Here is a 22,482-nt window from a genome sequence, read left to right on the forward strand (position 1 = left end):
GACATATTTGTAGGTTATGTTTAGGTGTTTTTTTTTGTTGTTGTTTGTTTTTTTGCTATCACGCCATGTGTTAGCCTACTTTCTCCATAGAATAGTCCACAGAAATTCATAGGCTTCTTTTTGGAACATGACTCTCCAACTTGACCCATCATGAAAATCCTCAAGGAGCTTATTAGATATAAATTCCTGAGCCCGATGAGACATACATTCAATCATAATCTCTAGGATGGGTCTTGGGGAGCTGTATCTTTATCAAGCTCTCCAGGTGATTCTAACGATGGATCAGGTTTAGAAACCATAGTCTGAAAAGAACAACTTAGATTATTTTCTTTCAAATGTGCTGTCTTGCACTTGTCCCTATGGAGACTCATCTACAATTTTTTCTGCCGCTCACCCTGCATTGAGAGAACTTTATGTGGTACATTTCCTTTGTAAATTCTGTTTGTCACTGTGTATTCTCTACCTTACATTACAAAAGCAGTCCCTGGTGAAAGGAAATCCTGCAGACAGACTCCTCTTCCTTGAGGTAAGCGCATTTATCCCTGCTCTTTGTCAGAGCTCTAAGTACTGAATTATTGACAAAACAATCACCAGGTGGCTAAGTTCAATGGGGAAAAGCATTGCCATGTTCCATGGGCAGAAACACAGAATGGAGTTTAGTTACTTTTATTCTTCAAATTAGTTGAAAATTTATGCAAAAATCCCACTTTTTGGGGGGGGGTGGGGGGACAGAGTATCACTCTGTCACCCAGGCTGCAGTGCAGTGGCGCAATCTCGGCTCACTGCAACCTCCGCTCCCCCAGGTTAAGCAATTCTCTGCAGCCTCCCAAGTAGCTGGGATTACAGGCGCATGCCACCATGCCCAGCTAATTTTTGTATTTTTAGTAGAGATGGGGTTTCACCATCTTGGCCAGGCTGGTCTTGAACTCCTGACCCCGTGATCCACCAGCCTCAGCCTCCCAAAGTGCTAGGATTACAGGCTTGAGCCACCATGCCCAGCCAAAAACTCCACTTTTTGAGATACACAAAATAATCCACCCTCCAGATAAGGGAGAAAAATAATAACTGATCCTGGACCATTCTCTGGTTTGAATATTTTAAGGAAATCCTCATTTTGCCAACTGGGTTAGATCATCTGCAATTGATTAGTAAGAAATCAATTTGCCTTGGGATATCGGTTTAGAGATTATTCTCCTTAAGATAGATCTTGTGATCTGACTCATTCTGGAAGGCCTCTGTCCATTCTCCATCTTTGTAACCACCACACCTCATCACAGCTGTTTTCTTCCTTCTTTTGAATCCACAAATGCAACTGAACCTCTGTTCTTTCAGTAGCCACAACACCAGTTTCAGAAATGCCATTGTCCTCTGGCCAGCACCATTTACTGGTCTCAATGGTTGTGGCGTTTTTAGTAGCAGAGAGGGGAGAAGAGGTAGGAGTTTAGTGTTCACCAAGGCATTGACCCGACTACACCGGGGCACCTTTTTGGCCACTGGTCTGACTCAGGTTGGTGACTTACCTGACAAACACAGTTAACACTTGACAGTCATTCTCACTGGCACTTACTGTTCTCATCAGACAAGTCATACAACTGGGAGTTTGTGTGGATTTGTTCTTGTGGCCAGTCATGTGGAAGGCCTTCCAGGATATTAAATTAAGCAGACATTCTGTTCCTCTGCAGCTAATACACAGAGCACGGGGGCAACATGGCATATGCTTTGACAAGCTTAAAACCCTTGACAATAGTGAACAAATTTCCAGGAACAGAAAGGGACCTGTTGAATTTTCCTGGAACAATTCTAACACCTGAAGAAGAAAGAAGGGTCATACCAAACTCAGCATGATTACGTGGACAATTTTTAATTAAGGAGAGAAGACACTGGAGATTTTGAAGTGAGAGAATTGAGTAAGAGGTGAGAGAATGGGACGACACAGGTGGTTTTCCTCCCCCCCAAAAAAATGGGTTGTTGGCACCTACAGATGCATGAGTACAAACATTAGACACGCTTAGTTCTTTTCTGAAGTTGAGTTCTCCAGAAGCAGACACCAAGACCTGGATTTATGTATAAATATTTTATGAAGGAAGTGTTTCTAGGAGAAACTGGTAAGAGAGTGAAAGACAATAAAAGAATGTGATTTGGGGCAGAGTCTTTATTTCAATCTGATGCTGCCAGGGAGCTTTGGAATGTAAACATTTCTTCACTCTGTCCCAACTCTTGGCGAGGAAACAGCTTCAGACTTCTGCCTTGTCAGTCACTGGCTCAGGGCTGCCTGCGCAGGGTGGGGGTGGGGAGCAAACTTTGGGTCTTTGGTAGAACAGTCAAAGGGACTCAAGGGCAACCCTCTGAAGCAAGCTGGAAGAATAGGTCATTAGAAGAAAGCACACAAATGCCTGTGAAGGCATCAAAGACATCCAAGAAGATCTGAGCAGACCACAGACGTTATCTGTCATTGAGTAGTGCAGGAAAAACATATTCCCTAGGCAGGAAAAGAGTCATTTATATATCACACAATATTTTTTGAGCACCTATTGTATATACCTCTCCCTATGCTAAGTGCTTGAATTTAAAGATGAATGGTTCTTTTCCTTGAATGTGTTAAGAACTATTCTTGACTTACATATCAAATGTTATGGGAATAGTCCCCAAAGCAAAGTTGATGGACTCAAGGACAGTGAGGGTCACCCAACCTGGGACATATGAAGCATTTGGAAAATAGAATTGAGTCCATGAGGAAGTAAATCAATTAATATTTATTTGATGACTGAAAAGGCAGTTTTTAAAAAAATCCAAACACAAGGAATTAAATTTTTAAAATTGCTTCAATAATCCACAACATATTAACAGTAATTGTAACATATCAAGCCTCATTTTACAATAAAAACCAAGCAGAGCATAGAATTTAGTTCAAGTTCTGGTTCTTGACTCCCATGAGGGGCATGGAAGAGCTAGCTCAGCTACCTAAGCTTGTGTCTCTGCCACTGTGGAGGGTAGCTGTAACCATTCCTAGGATAAGAGTAGAAATGAGGTTGGGTGCGGTGGCTTACGCCTGTAATCCCAGCACTTTGGGAGGCCGAGGTGGGTGGATCACCTGAAGTCAGGAATTTGAGACTAGCCTGGCCAACACGGTGAAACTAATTTTAGTTTCTACTAAAACTACACAAATTAGCCAGGTGTGGTGGCGGGCACCTGTAATCCCAGCTACTCGGGAGGCTGAGGTAGGAGAATTGCTGGAATCCAGGAGGCGGAGGTTGTAGTGAGCCGAGATTGCCCCACTGCACTCCAGCCTGGGTGACAGAACAAGACTTCATCTCAAAAAAAAAAAAGAAAAAAAAAAAGAGTAGAAATGAGAGATCCCGAGAAAACTACTAGCAGAAGTGGGGGAGTCGTTTCTTCATTGATGAGTCAGCTATGAGTGGGTAAAAGGGAATATTTTTTTCTTTAGCTTCACCTGCTGTAATCAGAAGTCCCTGGGCTGCCTTGCTTTCTAATAGAAGTCGCATGTATTCCAAGAATCAATCTCTTTCAAACATCATAACTTCTGCCAACAGATTCTGAATCATACAGTTTCTATCAGAGGAATTCACCTCAAAGGATCCTGCTAAGCAAAGTACAGTCATACCTATATGGGTGGTACCTACGTATATCAGTAACAAGCCACACCTGAACCTGGCAAGGAGCGACGAGCTTGCCAAAGATTCTTTTGTGAAGTAGGACACAAGAGCAGCTGGAGGAAAAGTAGAGCATATGTAAGACCTGGACTTGAGAGCACGGCTCCTGTAGACTGAGCTCAAGGGCAAGGGTTGAACCTTCTTTGTCTATGGATCCTCATTTTAGGACCTAGAATAGTGTTTTGACTATGGCAGTTTTCCACAGTTATGGGCAGGATTTAATGGAGGAGAGCTGAATAAGTTGGAGAACTACTGTTACATCCAGTGGTTGCTTTTTGCCAATAATATAAAATCTAATTCCCTCTCCACACTGTTCAGACTTCCATTCTCTGGCTCCAGTTTAGTTCAGTTGTCTTAGAGGCTTTTCTTCCAAGGCTCTTCTTCACAAATAGAGGAAGACAGAGTGCACATTCTCAGTTGTCATTTTTTATGGTAAGTGTACATTTTAGTTCGTACTTGAAATATATTTCTGAATTTGAATAATATCTGGGTGGATCACCTGAGGTCAGGAGTTCAAGACCAGCCTGATCAACATGGAGAAACCCCATCTCTACTAAAAATACAAAATTAGCTGGGCATGGTGCTGCAGCCTGTAATCCCAGCTACTTGGGAGGCTGAGGCAGGAGATCCCTTGAACCCAGGAGTCGGAGGTTGCAGTGAGCTGAGATCGCGACATTGCGCTCCAGCCTGGGCAACAAGAGCAAGACTCCATCTCAAAAATAATACCTTTAAAGTTGAGATTTATTTTGCTTTTCAAATTTTTGTTCACTTTTTGAAAAAAGTATGAGTCAAGAAAATAAAATGTTCCATGAGTGAAATGATTTAATAATTGCCCAAATTTTACCTTTTGCCTGTGTTTTATTTCATTAAAATTCATTTATTAGTTGCTATAATGTTACTATTAATTAAAATGTATACATTTTTCTCCTCTAGTAAAAAAGTCTTAGTATAGTTGAAAAGTATTGATTACTTCTTTATGTACAGTAATCTTTATTTTGTTTTTTATTTTTAAAAATCATTTTTACTGGCATAATTACATATACAAAATTCAATAAAAGACCATTTTACTGTCTATGTTTATTTTCTGGCCATTGCTATTAATTCTATCTCACACGTAAAAAATTTATCACTTAGACAAGGGGGACGTAAAGAACGATCTTCTCTGAGTGCCAAATATGTCCACAACGTCGCTTTGCTTCCTGGGATCCTCTGACTCTGTTTGCTGTGCACACTGTCCTAGGCACTCTGGCTTCCTTCCTGGCCACCAACTTCAGGATTTTGACACCTGATATTCCTTTTACTCAGAACCCTCTTTGCCCAGGTAGCCACGTGCCCTTAGCTCCTCACATCTTTGTAGTGTCTCCCCTGACCACCTTGTTATTATTAATATTTTTACAAAGTATTTGTATCTTTATTCAATTAATTTAAAACAGACCTGCCAGGTATATTATATAACATTCACTATATACATATGACTTAGGCAATGCAAAATAATTCTAGATATGTTGATTACTCAGCTATGAGTAAAACATGAATGGTATCAGGGATGCCCAGCAAATGCTCCTTTTCACATGGTATGGTTAGAGGGACAGCTACGAGCCATGACATGGATTCCCAGCAAACTTTTGTGGGAGAAGGAGGGACAATGACAATCTAGCATAGATGAACAGTCTCCTAAATGCAAATAGAATACTTGACAGTTACGTTTTTTAAAAAGTTCTTCCATCATGTTAATGACACAAAAATTATCTTTTTTGAAGACAACACCACCACATTTTGTTTGGGTCTGTGGGGACAGGTCGGGGAATGCTTTTAAAATTGGTATAATTATTCCTAAAACAACAACAGGCTGGGTGTGGTGGCTCATGCCTGTAATCTCAGCACTTTGGAAGGCTGAGGTGGGCAGATCATTTGAGGTCAGGAGTTCGAAACCAGCCTGGCCAACATGATGAAACCCCCCCATCTCTACTAAAAGTACAAAAATTAGCCAGGCTGCTGGTGGGTGCCTGTAATCTCAGCTACTCAGGAGGCTAAGGCAGGAGAATCTCTTGAGCCTGGGAAGTGGAGGTTGCAGTGAGCAGAGATCGTGCCATTGCACTCCAGCCTGGGGGACAGGGCAATACTCTGTCTCAAACAAACAAACATGAAGAACTGCAGTTGTCTTTCTGTTTATTCTCATCGGCCACTTTCTCCTGGTTAGAAAGCACGTCAAACTCTCCTGAACATCAAGTTGGACACTTGTGCCTGCTCAAGGCAATCAATGACTATTTCAGTCAGCAGAAACAGCCAAGTATCATCCTCTAACAGTTTTCATTCACGGCACATTTTCTTCCACAGCCAAAGTGCAAGGATACAATAAGAGCCAATAAAATGACAAAAGTTTTCACCACAAACAAATTAACTAACTATGGAATGGTCACGGTATACCTATTTTCTAAAGAAAATGTCAAATTCAGTGGTGTTGAAATTTGGGCTATATCCTTAATCCTCGGTCTTTCTAGCATCTCTTCCCTCCACTTACTTTGTTCATTTGGAAACTTTTGTAAACTCTAAAGAGAAAATGAAAAGAATCAAGTTATTAATATAGTTTACTTTTTAAAGCCTCTTTCTTCTTGGTTAGTGTAATGATTGCGATGATGATGATTACTTTCTCCTACTGAGTGTGGTGGGTGCTATCATTGGCCTTCTATGAATATCATCTTAAATCTTTATATGACCGTAGAGTTATTATTGACATTGTTAAGTACTAGAAACCAAAATTTCAGATTTTAAGTGATTTGTCCAGGGTCCTCAGTAAAGCAGGGATTAGAACTCAGATTTTTCTAATTCCAAAATTATTCCTACATTCTCTATCATAAGCCTATCTCCCTTCCTTCAATTCTCATTGTCACCCCCAATATGTTCATTAGTTTCAAAGTCTGCAGGGTTTTTATACATCTCTCACTGGCTAATCCTTTTGTCTTAGGTTATTAGCAAAGTGACTATTTTCATTCCTTGGCGGAGACATTTATGGATTGCATCCAAAATTATTTGTCTTTCTAGTTTGCCAGCTTCTTCCCCCTTCATTCCTCAAGTCTTGACGCACTCATATCTAGCTCAATAAACAAACACTAGGAAAAACCCCCACAACAACCAGATTAACAGACCAATCCTGCTCCTGAGAAGATTTTCTTTCTTTCCTTTGTTAGTCTAATAGGCAAGGTGTGTTAAGAGATTTTAAAAGTGCCCGAGAAGAGCAATCACAAGTCTTGACGATTCCAAGTTCACAGAAGCCCAAGGGATTCTGACGTTTCTCCAAGGAGTTAGCCAGGAGAGATCCTCACTGGCTGAGTTTAGATGGAAGAGAACAGTAAGAAGGACCATCGGGCTTTGCTCAACCAGGGAGAGGAGGATGAACTGGTGAGTCTTCCCTTTATTTTACTAGTCTTCTTGAAGTGTCCAATGCTGTGAGTAGGGACTGCAGCTAAATTAGAAGATAGAGTGTAGCATTTGCGCTTCAGGCTTTAAGACCTTGAAAGGTTTCAGTCTGAAACCCCTTAAGGGCTGCAAAGCACCATTTTATTGTGGCGAAACCTGCAGGGGCTAAGAAACTTATGACCTCTGGATGATAGAATTCTTGCCGTCTTCATATGCAATGAACCTGTGATGTTTCCTCAGACATTTACAGTATTTGTGGAGCCCCGCGTGGTGCTCAATGGGATGTCTCCCCCTTATTATCTGGGTTGCTGTGTGACTGAACAAACTCTAGTGAAAACAAGAACTCCTTTTTTATTCTCATGCTTCGGGTATGTATGCATAACCTAGGATTAGGGGGCTTTGGGCTGAAGTCATGCTTTTTATAAGCGTGGAGAGAAGTTTTAAGCATCAACCACTAAAGAAGGAGTAGAATGTGGCCTGGGATTTTTAACACATATTTTAAAAATTTCTCATGTCTCCAATTATTTCCCCACTGCTCTTTTCATCAAACACACACACACGCTTAAAAATAATTATTAAAAAGTTGAAAACTATAGTGTTTATTTGGTGCTGAAGTGTTTACATTTATGATTTTATATAATCCTCAGAACTCAGTGATGAAAGAACTAATCCTATTTTATTGAAAAGAAATCTGAGACCAGGGAGGTTAAATAACTTGCCCAAGGTCATTAGCCTGCAAGGGACAGACTGGGAATTCAGCCCACTCCTTCTCCACATCCTGTTCTGTTCACCGTACAACAGGTAGCTCCAGTTAGAGAGTGAAGAAAGGAGACAGAGACAGACGGGGGAAGGCTCAGAGTGAGGGCACATTTGGGGGCCCCAAAGAACTTGGAGAACATGGTTTTTAGATTAGAATGATGTCAGTTTCCTGGCTGGCCTCCTGGTTCCCTATGAGTTCTGGGGCAAATCCATACCGCCTCTCCCTCCACCTATTCTTGTTTGCTAATTGAAGGAAACATAATTTCATCTACATCTGTGTTGTTCAGTAAGGCAGCCACGGCCCACATGTAGTTTCTGAGCACTAGAAACGTAGCTAGTCCACACTAAAATATGCTTTATGTGTAAAATACGCACCAGATTTTGAAGAATTTAGTCAAAAAAGAGTAAAGTATCTTATTAATAATTTTTATATTGTTAACACATTGAAATGACAATATTTTAGATAGGTTAAGTAAAAATTTCACCTGCTTCTCTTTACATCTTTAATGTGGCTGCTAGGAAAGTTAATATTATGAAGGCAGCTCATACTTGTGGCTTGCATTATTGTACCACGCTAAGCTTGACGATAGCACAGCACTTTGAAATCTTCAGAATGAAGGCTTTTAAAGAACGAAAATCTATTCCCCTGTGTTTGCTGCTGAACAATTCTGTTAGCTCTGATGTTTTCAACATGTAGATAAGAGTGCGGGAAAAAATTACATTGCTCTTTATTCTTCTCTAACTAGTTGCTGTATTTGTAAAGTTTATAGCCTGATACTTTAATCCTCTCACTCACAGAAAGGACATTGGTATCATAGGATTAAATAATGAGTCAGGTGCCCCAGTTTTCTTCATTTTTGCAGGTGATCAAACACTTTTACAGACGCTCACCAGAAACCTCTATTAGGAATCCCTAATAGAGTTAAGTAAGTTAAGTAATAAGTTAAGTAAGCTTAACTCGTTCTGGGGAAGGAGAGACGGCTGTAGATTTCTTTTTCAGAATTCTGGGGCGTAGAGCACAGATGCAAATCCTACTCTGGTTGATCAGGTAATCCATGGACTCAGGTAAGCCCGAGGGAGCTGGGATGACTGAACTGTGGAAGCTGTGACTTAGCTCCAGGAAATTGCTGTCCTGATCTTGCAATTGCTGGTCTTTTAGAAGGAAGCCAGATGGGGAACAACACACACTGGGACCTATCAGAAGGTGGGAGGTGGGAGGAGGGAGAGCATCAGGAAGAATAGCTAATTGATGCTGGGCTTACCATCTAGGTGACAGGTCAATCTGTGCAGCAAACTGTTATGGCACAATTTTACTGATGTAACAAACCTGCACATCCTGCACATGTACACCTGAACTTAAAAGTTGGAAGTTAAAAAAAGAAAAGAGACCCCTGGCCAGGCACAGTGGCTCACGCCTGTAATCCCAGCACTTTGGGAGGCTCAGGTGGGAGGATCTCTTGAGGCTGGAAGTTCGAGACCAGCCTGGTTAACATAGAAAGAGCCCGTTTCTATTAGAAATAAACGAAAAGAGACCCTAGAGATCTCCCTTGTCCCTTCTACCATGTGAGGGCACAGAGAAAAGATGGCCGTCTGCAGCAGCAGGAGGGTCCGCATCAGACACTGGATCTGCCAGCACCTTGATCTTGGACTTCCCAGACTCTAGAAATAGATGCTTTTAAAGCTAAAAGGTAAAAAATAAATAAATAAATAAATAAAGAGAGGCCAGAAATCTGACTTTTTATGTGAGATAGCCTGATGATAAATTTTGAAAGCAAATTCATCTTTTGAAAAAACCATCAGTAGGTCAAACTAAACCTGGGCACAGTTTAGTCCCAACAGTGGGGTCTGTCACATGTTGACAGCCTCACCCCACTTGCTCTTTCTTCGAGGAAGATTCCCTTTGGCCCAGTCTAACTTCTGCTTGTATTCAGTATTTCAAGCGAACAATCAGTGGTAATCGTGAGAGTCATTGTGGTAAACATTAGAGACAGTGGAGGCAAATAATGGACTCCTTCAATCAAACAGCCATGGAGAGCCTGAGTGGATGGAGGGGCGATGCTGTGAGATTGTGCAAGCACAGTCTTGGGTGATTCTGCTGAGCTCAGCATGGATATAAAGCTTTGCACTGGCCTCTAGAGTTGAACCCTGTTACCATTCCCATCTCCTGTTCTCATCCTGCTAGTGCTTACTGTCCCAGCTACGGTGTAGTGCTAGGTGCTTGACACACAGGTTTTCATTTTACCCAAAACCTTACAACAGCCCTGCAATCAATATTCTCACTGTACAGGTCTTTATTGTTTTTTCCAACGTACTCCCATCCACTCCCCACCCTCCTCACTACTATCCAGCTATAATAGGCTCCTTTTCTTCACCTGCCTTTTTCTTAAAAATCTGCCCTGCCCAGGTGATTCCCTTAGCCTCTCCATTTGCAGTCCACTTTTCTTGTCTTCTCTAGCTGTCTCAGGACCCTTGGCTTCTCTAAGAGCCCACAGGAGCCTTCACAACACAAGACCCTAAATAATTCTGAAGCCTTCAGGTTATATAGCTCCATACTTAATGGAATGGGATTTGGCTTCAGGCTGACCTGAGTTGAATTCTAGTTCTGTTAGGCAAGTTATTTGACCTCTCTAATACCTACCATTTGGGATTGTGGTGAAGATTAAATGAGGTAATACAGCTTTTCTAAACATATCTTCTGCAGTAGGTATTATATAAGACGTTTCCCTGTTCTCCTTCCCCATTAGGTTTGAGAAATACTGTGTGAAACGGTTACGCAAATAACAGCAGGGCTTCTCAAATCTTGAGTATATTTGTCTTGGTCTGCTTTGTGTTGCTGTAACAGAAGACCACAGACTGGGTGATTTATAAAGAAAATAAATTTATTTGTTATGGTTCTGGAGGCGGGAAGTTCAAGGCTGAGGGGCCATGCCTGGTGGGGGCCTTCTTGCTGAGTCATCCCATGGTGGAAGGTAAAAGGGCAAGAGAGCACAAGAGAGCAGGAGAGTAAGAGGGGGCCCAACTTGCCTTTATAATGAGCCCACTTTGCAATAACTAACCCACTAGAGTGAAAATAATGTTCACAAGGGCAGAGCCTTGTGATCTAATCGCCTCTTATTCACCCCACCTCCCAGCACAAAAACCCTGGAGGACACATTCAAACCATATCAATATTACGGTTTTCTGTGATCTCTTGAGGAGCATTACAGTGTACTGTATAGCACTGTGTGTGTGTGTGTGTATATATATATATATATATATATAGTGTGTGTGTGTGTGTGTCAGGGTCTTGCTCTGCCACACAGGCTGGAGTGCAGAGGTGTGATCATAGCTCACTGCAGCCTCAATCTCCCAGGCACAAGCAATCCTCCTGCCTCAGCCTCCCATATAGCTGGCACCACAGGCATGTGCTACACCAGCTGGCTAATTTTTTTTAAATTTCAGTAGAGATGAAGTCTCCCTATGTTTTCCAGGCTGGTCTCAAACGATCTTCCTGCCTCGACCTCCTAAAGTGCTAGGATTATAGGCGTGAGCCACCTCACCCAGCCACAGTGCACCGCATTTCCCACACTTATGCATCCATGGAATCTTTCTCTCTCTGTGTGTGTGTGTGTGTGTGTGTGCAAATACATGCACAGATTATCTCCTGACCATTGTCTCATGGAACCTCCATAGAAAGCTTGGAATGTTCTCAATGACTGATAGGTATTATTTTATCATTATACTCTGCTGGGAGGAAAAGTAATCATGGCGGCTCTCCTCAGCCTGGTTTGTCTGGAGGCACACTGTGTGCATATCAGCCTCTCCTCAGCCTGGTTTGTCTGGAGGCACACTGTGTGCATATCAGCCTCTCCTCAGCCTGGTTTGTCTGGAGGCACACTGTGTGCATATCAGCCTCTGCTTTGCATATCAGCCTCTGCTTCGGCAGCTCCTCTGACCACAGGCTGCATCTGCTTTCTGAAGACGACTTTGATTCTGACCCCACTGGAGCCACAAGTGCTGCTTGATTCATACCAGTTGCAAAGCCCAACAGTTCCATCTGTGTTCCCCTTCGGTACAGACACCCACCAACAAAATGTCAAAATCACAAATCAGAGCAGCCCCAGAAGGCAAAATGGCTGCTTGGTGTGGACAAAACAGAACTGACAAAGGTGCATTTTGCTTCGAAGTAATTTTCTTCTGCTGAACAGTAGAGGAGCCCTGGACTCGGAGATAGCAAACCTGGGTTTTAGTCAAGGCTCTGCTGCTAACCACGTGGTTGTTGATACCTCTTTGGCCTTGGCTCTTTACCTAAGAACAACACCACTAGCTCTCCTGACTCACAAGTTTTGTGAGGGTCACATGTGACATATGGAAAGTGCTATGAAAAATAAGTGGTTCATTTATGTACAAGGAATCAAGAGTTACAAAGTGCAAAAATAATTAGAAAATGCAGGAATACATATATTAAGTGAGATTGGTGTTGAGGGTATTTCCTTTTTTTCTGGTTAAAATGTAAAGAATGATCATTGTTTGAGGTTATCATTGAGAAAACAAGTAATATGTAATGAGTTGTTTAAAAAAAATCAAGAATTGGCTGGGCACGGTGGCTTATGCCTGGAATTCCAGCACTTTGAGAGGCTGAGGCAGGTGGATCACCTGAGGTCAGGAGTTTGAGACCAGGCTGGCCAACATGACAAAACCCCATCTCTACTAAAAATAAAAATAAAAAAATTAGCTGGGCATGGTGGCAGGTGCCTGTAATCCCAGCTACTTGGGAGGCTGAGGCAGGAGAATTGCTTGAACCTGGGAGGCAGAGGTTGCAGTGAGCCGAGATCATGCCATTGCAGTCCAGCCTGGGCAATGGAGTGAGACTCTACCTCAAAAAAAGAAGAAAAAGAAAAATCAGGAATTTTGAACATGTAGATTATTTTACATACGCAATATAATGTATCTTACATACACAAGGTCATCCTCCAATAAAGAACTTCCCCAAAAAAAAAACACTCGAAGGATTAAAACTGAAAAGAAAAAATTGAAACTGAAAGTCAGTCCTGTTGGCTCTCTCTTGTTTTCAGTCAACATGTATATTACCAGGTTGAATGAGGTAAAGGTAAGCTTATCGTTCTTCAACTGACACCTCGCTATGAGGGAAGAACAACAATATAGGCGACAGAATCAAGATTCAAACATTAGGCTGGATTGCAGGTGAGAAATTGGCAAGACACAATGTAACAGACCACATTATTGAGTTTTTGTTTTAAGCTATTTTCAAAATACTAGGTGAGGATATGAGTGACTTGGGTTTGGTAGTTGTACATGAGAAAGTAATTGAAGTGCTTTATTCAATGTGCCGAATTTTATTTGCCAATGTGATGTAGCTATAAAAAATTAGTCCTGGAATGCCTTAATAGAAGCCTGTTCTGCAGAATAGAAGAAATAAATAAAAGTTCTGCCATAATCTGTATTTTATTAGGAAAAATCTAGGAAGTTATATTTAAAACTTTTTTTTAATTCTAAAACTCATACTTAGAAATTTCAAGAAGTGAGTGTATTTGGAGGAATATCTGCATGTCACAAGTAAGAAGTGTTTAAAAGAATTTAGAAACAGTTTCCCAAAGAACCGTCATAATGTTTTTCTTCCAAGAGTTGACAGGCTGATGTGGAGAACAAAAGTAGGCGTTGGTAGATTCCAGCCATATTTATTCTCCTTATGGCAGAACTTCCTCTTTTTTTTGAGATGGAGTATTGCTCTGTTGCCCAGGTTGGAGTGGAGTGGCGCGATCTCAGCTCACTGCAACGTCTGCCTCCCGGGTTCAAGCGATTTTCCTGCCTCAGTCTACTGAGTAGTTGGGATTACAGGTGCATGCCACCGCACCCAGCTAATTTTTGTATTTCTAGTAGAGACAGGGTTCCACCATGTTGGCCAGGCTGATCTCAATCCCCTGCCCTCGTGATCTGCCCGCCTTGGCCTCCCAAAGTGCTGATTACAGGCGTGAGCCACCGCACCTGCCGGAACTTCCTAATCATCTGTGGTGGCAGAAACATAACGTGACACCCCTGTGATCACCGTTCCGTTTGTGTAATCCCCTCTAGCTCAGTGTGGGCAGAACCTGTAAATATGAGAAGCTAGGACTCCTGTTATATTATGTTCTATGGAAAAAAAGGACTTTACAGGTGTAATCCACATGAACTCAACTGAGTTAATAAAAACGGAGATTGGGCACACCTGACCTAATCAAGTGAATCATTAAAAGAGACTGGGTCTTTCTGGAAGTCAGAGATAGTTAAAGCACGAGAAAGGTCTGATGCAAGGGAGGTTCCATGTTGCGTTTTTGAAGCTGGAAGACGCTGTGTGGTAAGGAGTGGTTGCTAAGACTGAGAGTCGCTTCCAGCTGACTACCAGCAAGAGAATGGGGGCCTCCATCTCAAGGCTGCAAGGAAGCGAATTCTGCCAACAACCATATGAGTGTGAAGAGGTCTCTTAGCTCCAGAAAGAGCACAGCTCAGGTAACGCCTTGATTTTAGTCTTGTAAGACGCTCAGCATAGGACCCAGCTAACTGAATACCCAACCCGTCAAAACTGTGAGATAATAAATCTGTGTTGTATTAAGACACTGAGTTTGCTATGCAGCAACAGAAAACTAATACACCATCACAGCTCTCCAACAAGAGAGTATGCAGCCCTGTAAGGCAACGAAAAGCCCCTCTTAAGCAGACGCAGGTGCTCATCTGCGAAGGATGCTGTATAGCTGTTTTTTCCTAGAGAGAAATTTGAACCCAGTAATCTGAGACTCCCTCCCTGGTTAACAATGCTCTTATTTTACAAGTGACTTTTAACCGAACTTGCCATGTTGTCCCATGCCCTTGATCTAGGGCAAATTCTGTTTTCAGAAATTGTTCTTGCTAATCAGGCCAGGCATCTCATTATCTTTTGAGGCAGACTCGCTGCTCTCTGCTGTTGGCCTCACCAAACAAAGGTCCTTAGTTGCGCTTTTACTTGCAGGAGGACTATGTGTTAGCACTCTTGTAATAGTAATGCCGGCTGAAATTATGGGAATACCTGTAGCCAACAGTGGGATATATTCCTCTGTTTTGTGTTGGGTTTCAAATCACACTGCCAGATAGTGAAAGGTTTATCTTACTCCAGACTGAATGATTTAGTATTTATTTTGAACATACATTTCCAAGACTGTTTCTTTGTTCTACAAATAATTTATGAATATTAATAGTTATTTTAGGAAATAATAATGCCTGTTTCATACGGTTGTTGTGAGAATTAAATAACACCTAAGGACTCAGAAGGATCTTATTGTCGAATAGACTCAATTAGTTCTTATTGTCAAATATAGATAAAAGTAAAAGGGATCCAAGACATTATATCTTGGCCGGGCATGGTGGCTCACGCCTGTAATCCCAGCACTTTGGGAGCCTGAGGCGGGCGGATCACAAGGTCAGGAAATTGAGACCATCTTGGCCGACACATTGAAGCCCTGTCTCTACTAAAAAATACAAAAAGTAGCCGGGCGTGGTGGCAGGTGCCTGTAGTCCCAGCTACTCGGGAGGCTGAGGCAGGAGAATGGCGCGAACCCGGGTGGTGGAGCTTGCAGTGGCAGATGCCTGGGTGACAGAGTGAGACTCTGTCTCAAAAAAAAAGAAAAAAAAGACATCATATCACTACACAAAGGGCACTCCATGGCATGAATGCAGGGCATAATATGAAACTATGATTAGCAATTCTTGGTAATTGGTTGCAACTAATTCAAATTACTACACATGGGCAAACCAAATAGTAATAGGAGATTGGAGAAAAACAACCATACTAACATGATCAATTAACTAAGGACAACATTATCTGAACATTAAAGAGAAGAACCTTGAGGTAGAGATCAGAAAACAGTTTTGAGAATGTCCTCCCATCTATAACATGTAAAGGAACCCCTTTGGGCAAGTCCAGATAGACAACAAAGGGTAGATTGTTAATAAGGAATAGAAACTTGGTGCTGTCATTGTTGCTTAAAAAACACAAGCAGATAAAACATGATGAATTCTAGCCAGAGGAAGGACATTGAAATAGTGTCCACAGGAAGGACATTGAAATATAATAGGAAAAGATACTGAAATATAATCTCCTTGACCGTGATTCAAGCATCTAGAAGCTTAGACCTACACAGAAAAATCTACCTTGCTCTAAGGCTGTTGTAATATTCTTGTCCATGGAAAAGCTGAACACATCTCAGCAGAACAAACAAGCAAAAACTGGCATTGCCATTTGCAGAACAGAATTATTATAGTGGGAGTTGTTTATGTGATGTCTTGGGTGAGTAAATAGATTAGTAACTTTGTGCTGTAAGAATCTTGGTTTAAGTGAATGTGTTAGGAGCTATAACCCAAAATACCCATTCCAAAGACTCTGAATTGCACACTGCTTTGCTTATGCATAGTGGGTGCTCAACAGATATTTTAGATGGCTAAACACATGAACAGTGAATGTAAGAATAAAAGGATTTACAGAAAAACAAAGACGACCTTGTTCAGAATACCAGTTTTGCATTAATGCCAGTACTCTGGATACAATGAAAATTCGGTTAAAAGGCAGGAAGAGAACCCAGGGATTGCTTCTACAAGACAAAGAGAATCCCACCAAAAGAGAATTTGGGGAAGAAACCATGTTTAGATGACGCTGCACCCTATAATTCTCTTTTCCTGAGGAATTCGGCCAATCTTAGTTCCACCTCTGATGGTAAGTGAAACAGCTACCTATAAAGAAAACAAAAAATATAATTTAAAAACTGCCTTTTATATGCTGTACTTAATGTATGTACTCATTTAACTTATGGGGTAGCAACTCATATCCATTTTACAACTGAGTAAATGGAGGCTCATTTAAGTAACATATACAAGGTCACATTATACAAACATCAAAGGTAAGATGCTCTATTATGTTAATTAACTTTTTTCCTCCTGTATGAGTAAAGAATGATTGTACTGGTGCGTGTGTGTGTGTGTACTTGCATTTATAGTTAGTGCATCTAACTAATCTGAGTCAATTTGCTGTTTATGCTAAAGCCCTTCTCTCGAGTTTCACATACTGCAAAAGTGAGCAGTTTTCTTTTTAGCTTTATTCTGACTTCAGTTTTGACCACTTGTGCTCTTTGGGAAAAGCAAAAGCTCCATGGAAGCCATTGAATCAATCACTTTGAGAAATTCAACTATGGTTGTCATGTTTGGGGTCAGGTTCCAGCCCATGCTGAGGTCTGAAGGGAGTGGGTGGATAAATGGCAGACAGCTGAAAGCACTCAGGGGCTGTAGGTAGGTGAAATAAGGCTTTATTCAGCAGCCCTCTCACCAGCAGCTCTCTTACACTGCTCTGTCTCGGCTCCTTAGTCCAATGGCTCCCACACGCAGCTGCGTGACTGGCTCTCCCTTGAAGGTCAGCAGCTTAACTCTTAGCGCAAGCGGGCTGAGCTGTGTCCTGGCTGGCTCACTTCTGTCTGTCTGCAAAAACGGACAGCTCTGGCTCTCTCTCTTTCTCTGGGCATGAGCACATCTGTATAGTGTCAGCAAGACAATTATACCTTTTACAGACAATAATGGTATAGGGCCATGGGATGGCCTTCCCATGTTATGGCTACATGGCTCTGATAACAAGTGGAGTTACACGCCTACACTGCAAACTCACTGAGTCACGCAGGTTGTAGACATCCTACCTCGGCCTATCCTTGACCAAAACACAGCCATGTTCCTTACAATGGTGTTCACAGATAGTGTTTAGTTTTGCATATTGCTTGTGGTCAAACTATTTTACAATGAGTCCATTGGGATTAGTCACTTTTATTACTGAAATTTTATCGAGTTTGTTACACAAGATAATTTTTGACACATATTAAGGGCTCAAAATGTTTCAGGAACTTTGCTAAATACATTGCATGCATTATCTTACTAGTTTCTAACAATAACCCTAGACAATAGTGATTATTATTATTCTCATCTGTGGAGGAGGAAATTAAGGCATCAGAAGTAAAGTCGGTTGCCAAAGTCATATGTGGTTACATGGTGGAGGTATGATTTGAACTTGGTTTTCCCATGCCGTATCTTCAGCTTTTAACTGCTACACCAAACTACTTCTGATGCATTTTACAAGCAGCCACATTTTCACATGAAAAATCCGAAGTTCAGCAAGTTTAAATCACAGCTGGTAAATAGTGGAGCAAAGGACAGAAGCAAGAGCTTCTAGAAGGCAGTGGGGTAGGGTATAAAGAAAAGAGGTTCTGGTGTCAGACCTGGAAGGAAAGTCTGGCTCTAAGTTGCGATTTACAGCAATAACCTCTGTGAAAAAGTGCATGCATATTTCACTGTTATTCCTAATCCAGATTGCTTCCTTTGTATTCTGGGCCTAGAAAAAGACTTTTTGGGCTGTGGTACCTCTTTCAGAATTCTATAGGAAACAAAAATGTGAAGGAACACCACTGTTTAGACAGAATACAAATCAAGTCTGTGTGAAGATGGGCACAATTTCTGTGCTATTCAACTCACTAACAGGTGGCAGATCTGGGTTCCTGGCCTCATGGAACACAGGCTGTTTCTATTACCAGTCTTGATCCGCTATATTGCAACTAAAAGCTGAAAGTCATCTCTTTACTCCTGTGACTGAACCTATCATCACCTGTTATCATTGACTGAGCTGCTTTTTCTCTCAACACCTTACACCTCTCTTTAAGCCTCACTGCTTTTCCACGTGTATGCTATTAATATTCCTCTAAGTACAGAGATGGAAACCGAGACTTAGAGAAATTAAATCCTGAGCTCACAGGTACTAAGTGGCAAAACTCACAAGGAACCATGTATAATGGGTTTGAGATTCAGACACTTTCATCCTATTTCCAGTATCTTTACATTAACAACACCTCTGGCTACTGTTTATTTTCCTTTTATTGTACAAACATTGCTCCTGGCTCTCTCCTCTACCCTGAATTTCTTAGTGGATTTTACTGGGGGTGTGTAAATATTCAGAAAAAATCTGAGTGGCTCTGACTACATCAGAAGAATAATCATTTATACAATCTAATTTTCCTTTTGATTAGTTGGTCAAGATGAAAACATACTGTATGACATAGTTTGGCTGTGTCCCCACCCAAATCTGATCTCGAATTGTAATCCCCACATGTCAAGGGAGGGACTGGGTGGGAGGTGATTGGATCTTGGGGGTGGTTTCCCACATGCTGTTCTTATGATAGTGGGTGAGTGCTCACGAGATCTGGTGGTTTGGTGTCTGGCACTTCCCTCTTTGCTCTTTCTCTCACCTGCCGCCATGTAAGACATGCCCTGCTTCCCCTTCCACCATGATTGTAAGTTTCCTGAGGCCTCCCCAGCCCGTGTGGAACTGTGAGTAAATTAAACCTCTTTCCTTTATAAATTACCCAGTCACAGGTAGTATCTTTATAGCAGTGTGAGAATGGACTAATACACTGTAATAAACTGTAATCACTCTAAACATTAACAAGCTGATTGAAAGTATTTGATTAAAAGAATACCAGATAAAGCAGTGATTCTTTAAAAATCTCAAGTCCCATACCCAGCCACACACCTCTGGGAAAACTGAGAAACGATCTAGAAAGGAGTTTTACCAAGGTTTATGAGGCCACTGTATCAAAGAAGCAAAAACATTGTTTCTATTCATCTTTGTTCAAGGAACCACACATTCCAGAAAGTTACTCTGACATTTACAAGCTGCTTGCTTGCTTCTTTCCTTCTCTTTTTTCTTTTTTATGGTATAACATTTTTAAAATAAAAGAATGAAATCCTGTCATTTGCAAAAACATGGCTAGAACTGGAGGATATTATGTTGAGTGAAATATGTCAGGCCTAGAAAGACAAATATTGCATGTTCTCACTAATCCATGGAAGCTAGAAAAAAATTGAATTCATGGAGATAGAGAGTAGACTGTCAGTTACCAGAAGCTGGGAAGGGTAGTAGGCAGAAGGGAGATAAAAAGAGGATGGTTAAGGGTTCAAAATAACAAAAAGAATGAAATTGGAGTGTTTCTAACACAAATGATAACTGCTTGAGGGGATAGATACCCCAATTACCAAGATTTGATCATTGCATATTGTATGCTTGTATCGAAATACCACATGTACCCTGTAAAGGCTGGATAATACTCCATTGTGTATATGTAACATACACATTTCTTTATCTACTCATCCATTGATGGACACAGGTTGATTCCATATCTTGGCAACTGTGAATAGGACTATAATAAACATAGGAGTGAAGATATCTCTTTAATATATTTATTTCCTTTCTTTTGGATACATATCCAACAGTGAGGTTGCTGGATCATATGTTAATTCTATTTTCAGTTTTTTAAGGAACCTCCATACTGTTCTCCATCGTGACTGTACTGGTGGGAATGTAAATTTGGGTTCTTTTTTTTTCTTCCTCCTCTCTCTGTCTCTCCTTTCTGTGTTTTTGTCTTCTTGCTAACTGAAAGAGAAAAAATTCTACTGACATTTTGATATTGAGGTATCCCCAGTCATATGCAGCATCTTTCACAGAAACTCTTCACCTATATTCACCTATATTCTTTATTAGGGATCTGATTTTACTTTTGCTTCAGTGAAAGTCAACTCTTACCAATCATCCACACCAGGAGGTGGTTACTGTCAACAAACCCTCTATTTCCCATGTAAATTTCTTCTTTGGCCCTTTCTTCTTTCATTAATTTCTCAAATTGTGCTGCTGTTTTCTCTTTCCCAATCTATCCCAATTAAAGTAATTAAAGTACTTTCTGTCTGCTTGGAACAGAGTAATAAACTCACCACTTTTTCTTTCTTTTTTAACCCTCTGCTGACATGTGTAAGTAAAGTGGTGCCAATAAAGTACAGAGATCTTAAGTGTACAATTCAATTACTTCTATCCTTAATCAATTTTGCTCATTTTTGAACTTCATATGAATAGAATAGGATAGAATAGTATTGCTGTATGGTACTCCATTTGCTCAATAGATCTGTGAAATTCATCCATGCTGATGTGTGCATCAGAGGTTCATTATGTTTTATTGCGTTGTATTATTTATTACATTGTATGAAAACACAAAATTATCTTTCTCGTGTTTGTGGACCTTCAGATTGTTTCCAGTTTCGTGCTCTTATGCATAAAGTATGTCTGAATCTTGTACAAATATTTTGGGAGACATATACATTCATTTCTCTTGTGCAAAAATCTAAGAGGGGAGTTATTCACTCATAGTCATATCGTTAACAACACAGTTTTTTAAAATGTGTATACCCAGTTCACACTCTCAACATTTGACAGTTCAGCTGCTTCCTATCTTTACCAACACTTTATATGTTCAGTCTTTCTAATTTTAGCTATTCTGTGGTTATATCATTGTGTCATTGTGCAACTTCAGAGTAAGTTCTCAAATATGGTTGTGTAAATCTTCCAACTTTGTTTCATTTTAGGATTATTTTAGCTATTCTAGACTGTGACATATCACTGTAGCTTTATTTTGTATTTCCTAATGATTTATGATATTGAACAGGTTGTTGACTATTATAATCTCTTTGGAAATTCTCTTGTGTAAGATATCTATTCAAGTCATTTGCCCATTTTTATTATATATTTTTAATTGATTTGTAATAGGTTTTTATATATCTTAAATATGAGTCCTTTTCATATATAGATATAACATTATCTATATCTACATCCGTCTGTCTATCTATCTATTTTCTCCAGAGACTTTTTTTTGTGGGAGGAGACAGGTCTTGTTCTGTCACCCAGCCTGGAGTGCAGTGACACAAATACAACTCACTACCATCTTGAACTCCTGGGCTCTGGGTATCCTCCTGCCTCAGCCTTGTGAATAGCTGGGACTACAGGTGTGTGTCACTGTGCCTGGCTAATGTTTTCATTTTTTAATTTTTGTCGAGATGTGGTCTCACTATGTTGCCCAAGTTAATCTTGAATTCCTGGGCTCAAACGATCCTCCCATCTTGGCCTCCCAATGTGCCGGGATTACCGTGTGAGTCGCCATGCCTGGCCTCTTCAGAGACCTTTTAATCAACTGCACCTTTACTTTTCTTTATTTTAAACATTCATTTCTATATATTTTTAGAAAACTTAGAGACAGTAGAGACAGGGTCTGACTGTTGCCCGGGCTGAGTGGAAGCGGCGCAATTATGGCTCACCAAAGCCCTGAACCCCTGGGCTCAAGCGACCCTCCCACCTCTGCCTCCTGAGGAACTGGAACAACAGGTGTGCACCACCATTGCTGGCTAATTAAAAAAAAAAAAAACAAAACATGTAGAGACAGCGTCTTTCTATGTTGCTCAGACTGGTCTTGAACTCCTGGACTCAAGCAATCCACCAGCCTCAGCTTCCCAAAGCGCTAGGATTACAGGTATAAGCCACTGAGCCCAACCAGAAGGTTTTAATTTTAACAAAGTCAAATACATTTGCTTTGTCTTTTTTTTTTAAATTTTCTGTTTAAGAAACATTTGCCTACTTGAGGTTCATAAAATAATTCATCCTATGGTTTCTTTCAGATGATTTATTGTTTCAGTTGTCACATTTACATATTTGTGCCATGTCAGATGCATTTTTGTATATGGTATAAATCAGTGGGGTGGGGTGGGGTGGGGCGGGGGTGTTGTA

The 22,482-nt window shown here is 40.9% G+C and overlaps 1 protein-coding gene and 1 long non-coding RNA gene across 2 annotated transcripts in view; one reads left to right on the forward strand and one right to left on the reverse strand.

Annotated features, from left to right (window-relative positions):
- The first annotated feature begins 6,915 nt into the window (after positions 1-6,915).
- ATP13A5 (ATPase 13A5) overlaps positions 6,916-22,482 on the forward strand; it is a 115,021-nt gene continuing 99,454 nt past the window's right edge. The window contains exon 1 of the mRNA XM_005545383.5: positions 6,916-7,070. Coding sequence (XP_005545440.3) covers positions 7,008-7,070 — 63 coding nt within the window. The 5' untranslated portion in view covers positions 6,916-7,007. The remainder of the gene's footprint in view (positions 7,071-22,482) is intronic.
- Positions 16,354-22,482, reverse strand: part of LOC102122471 (uncharacterized) — a 37,583-nt gene continuing 31,454 nt past the window's right edge. Inside the window, exon 2 of the long non-coding RNA XR_012430580.1 lies at positions 16,354-16,583. This is a non-coding gene — a long non-coding RNA (uncharacterized lncRNA). The remainder of the gene's footprint in view (positions 16,584-22,482) is intronic.

Source organism: Macaca fascicularis, chromosome 2 (assembly GCF_037993035.2).
Source record: "Macaca fascicularis isolate 582-1 chromosome 2, T2T-MFA8v1.1".
NCBI classification, from domain to species: Eukaryota; Metazoa; Chordata; class Mammalia; order Primates; family Cercopithecidae; genus Macaca; species Macaca fascicularis.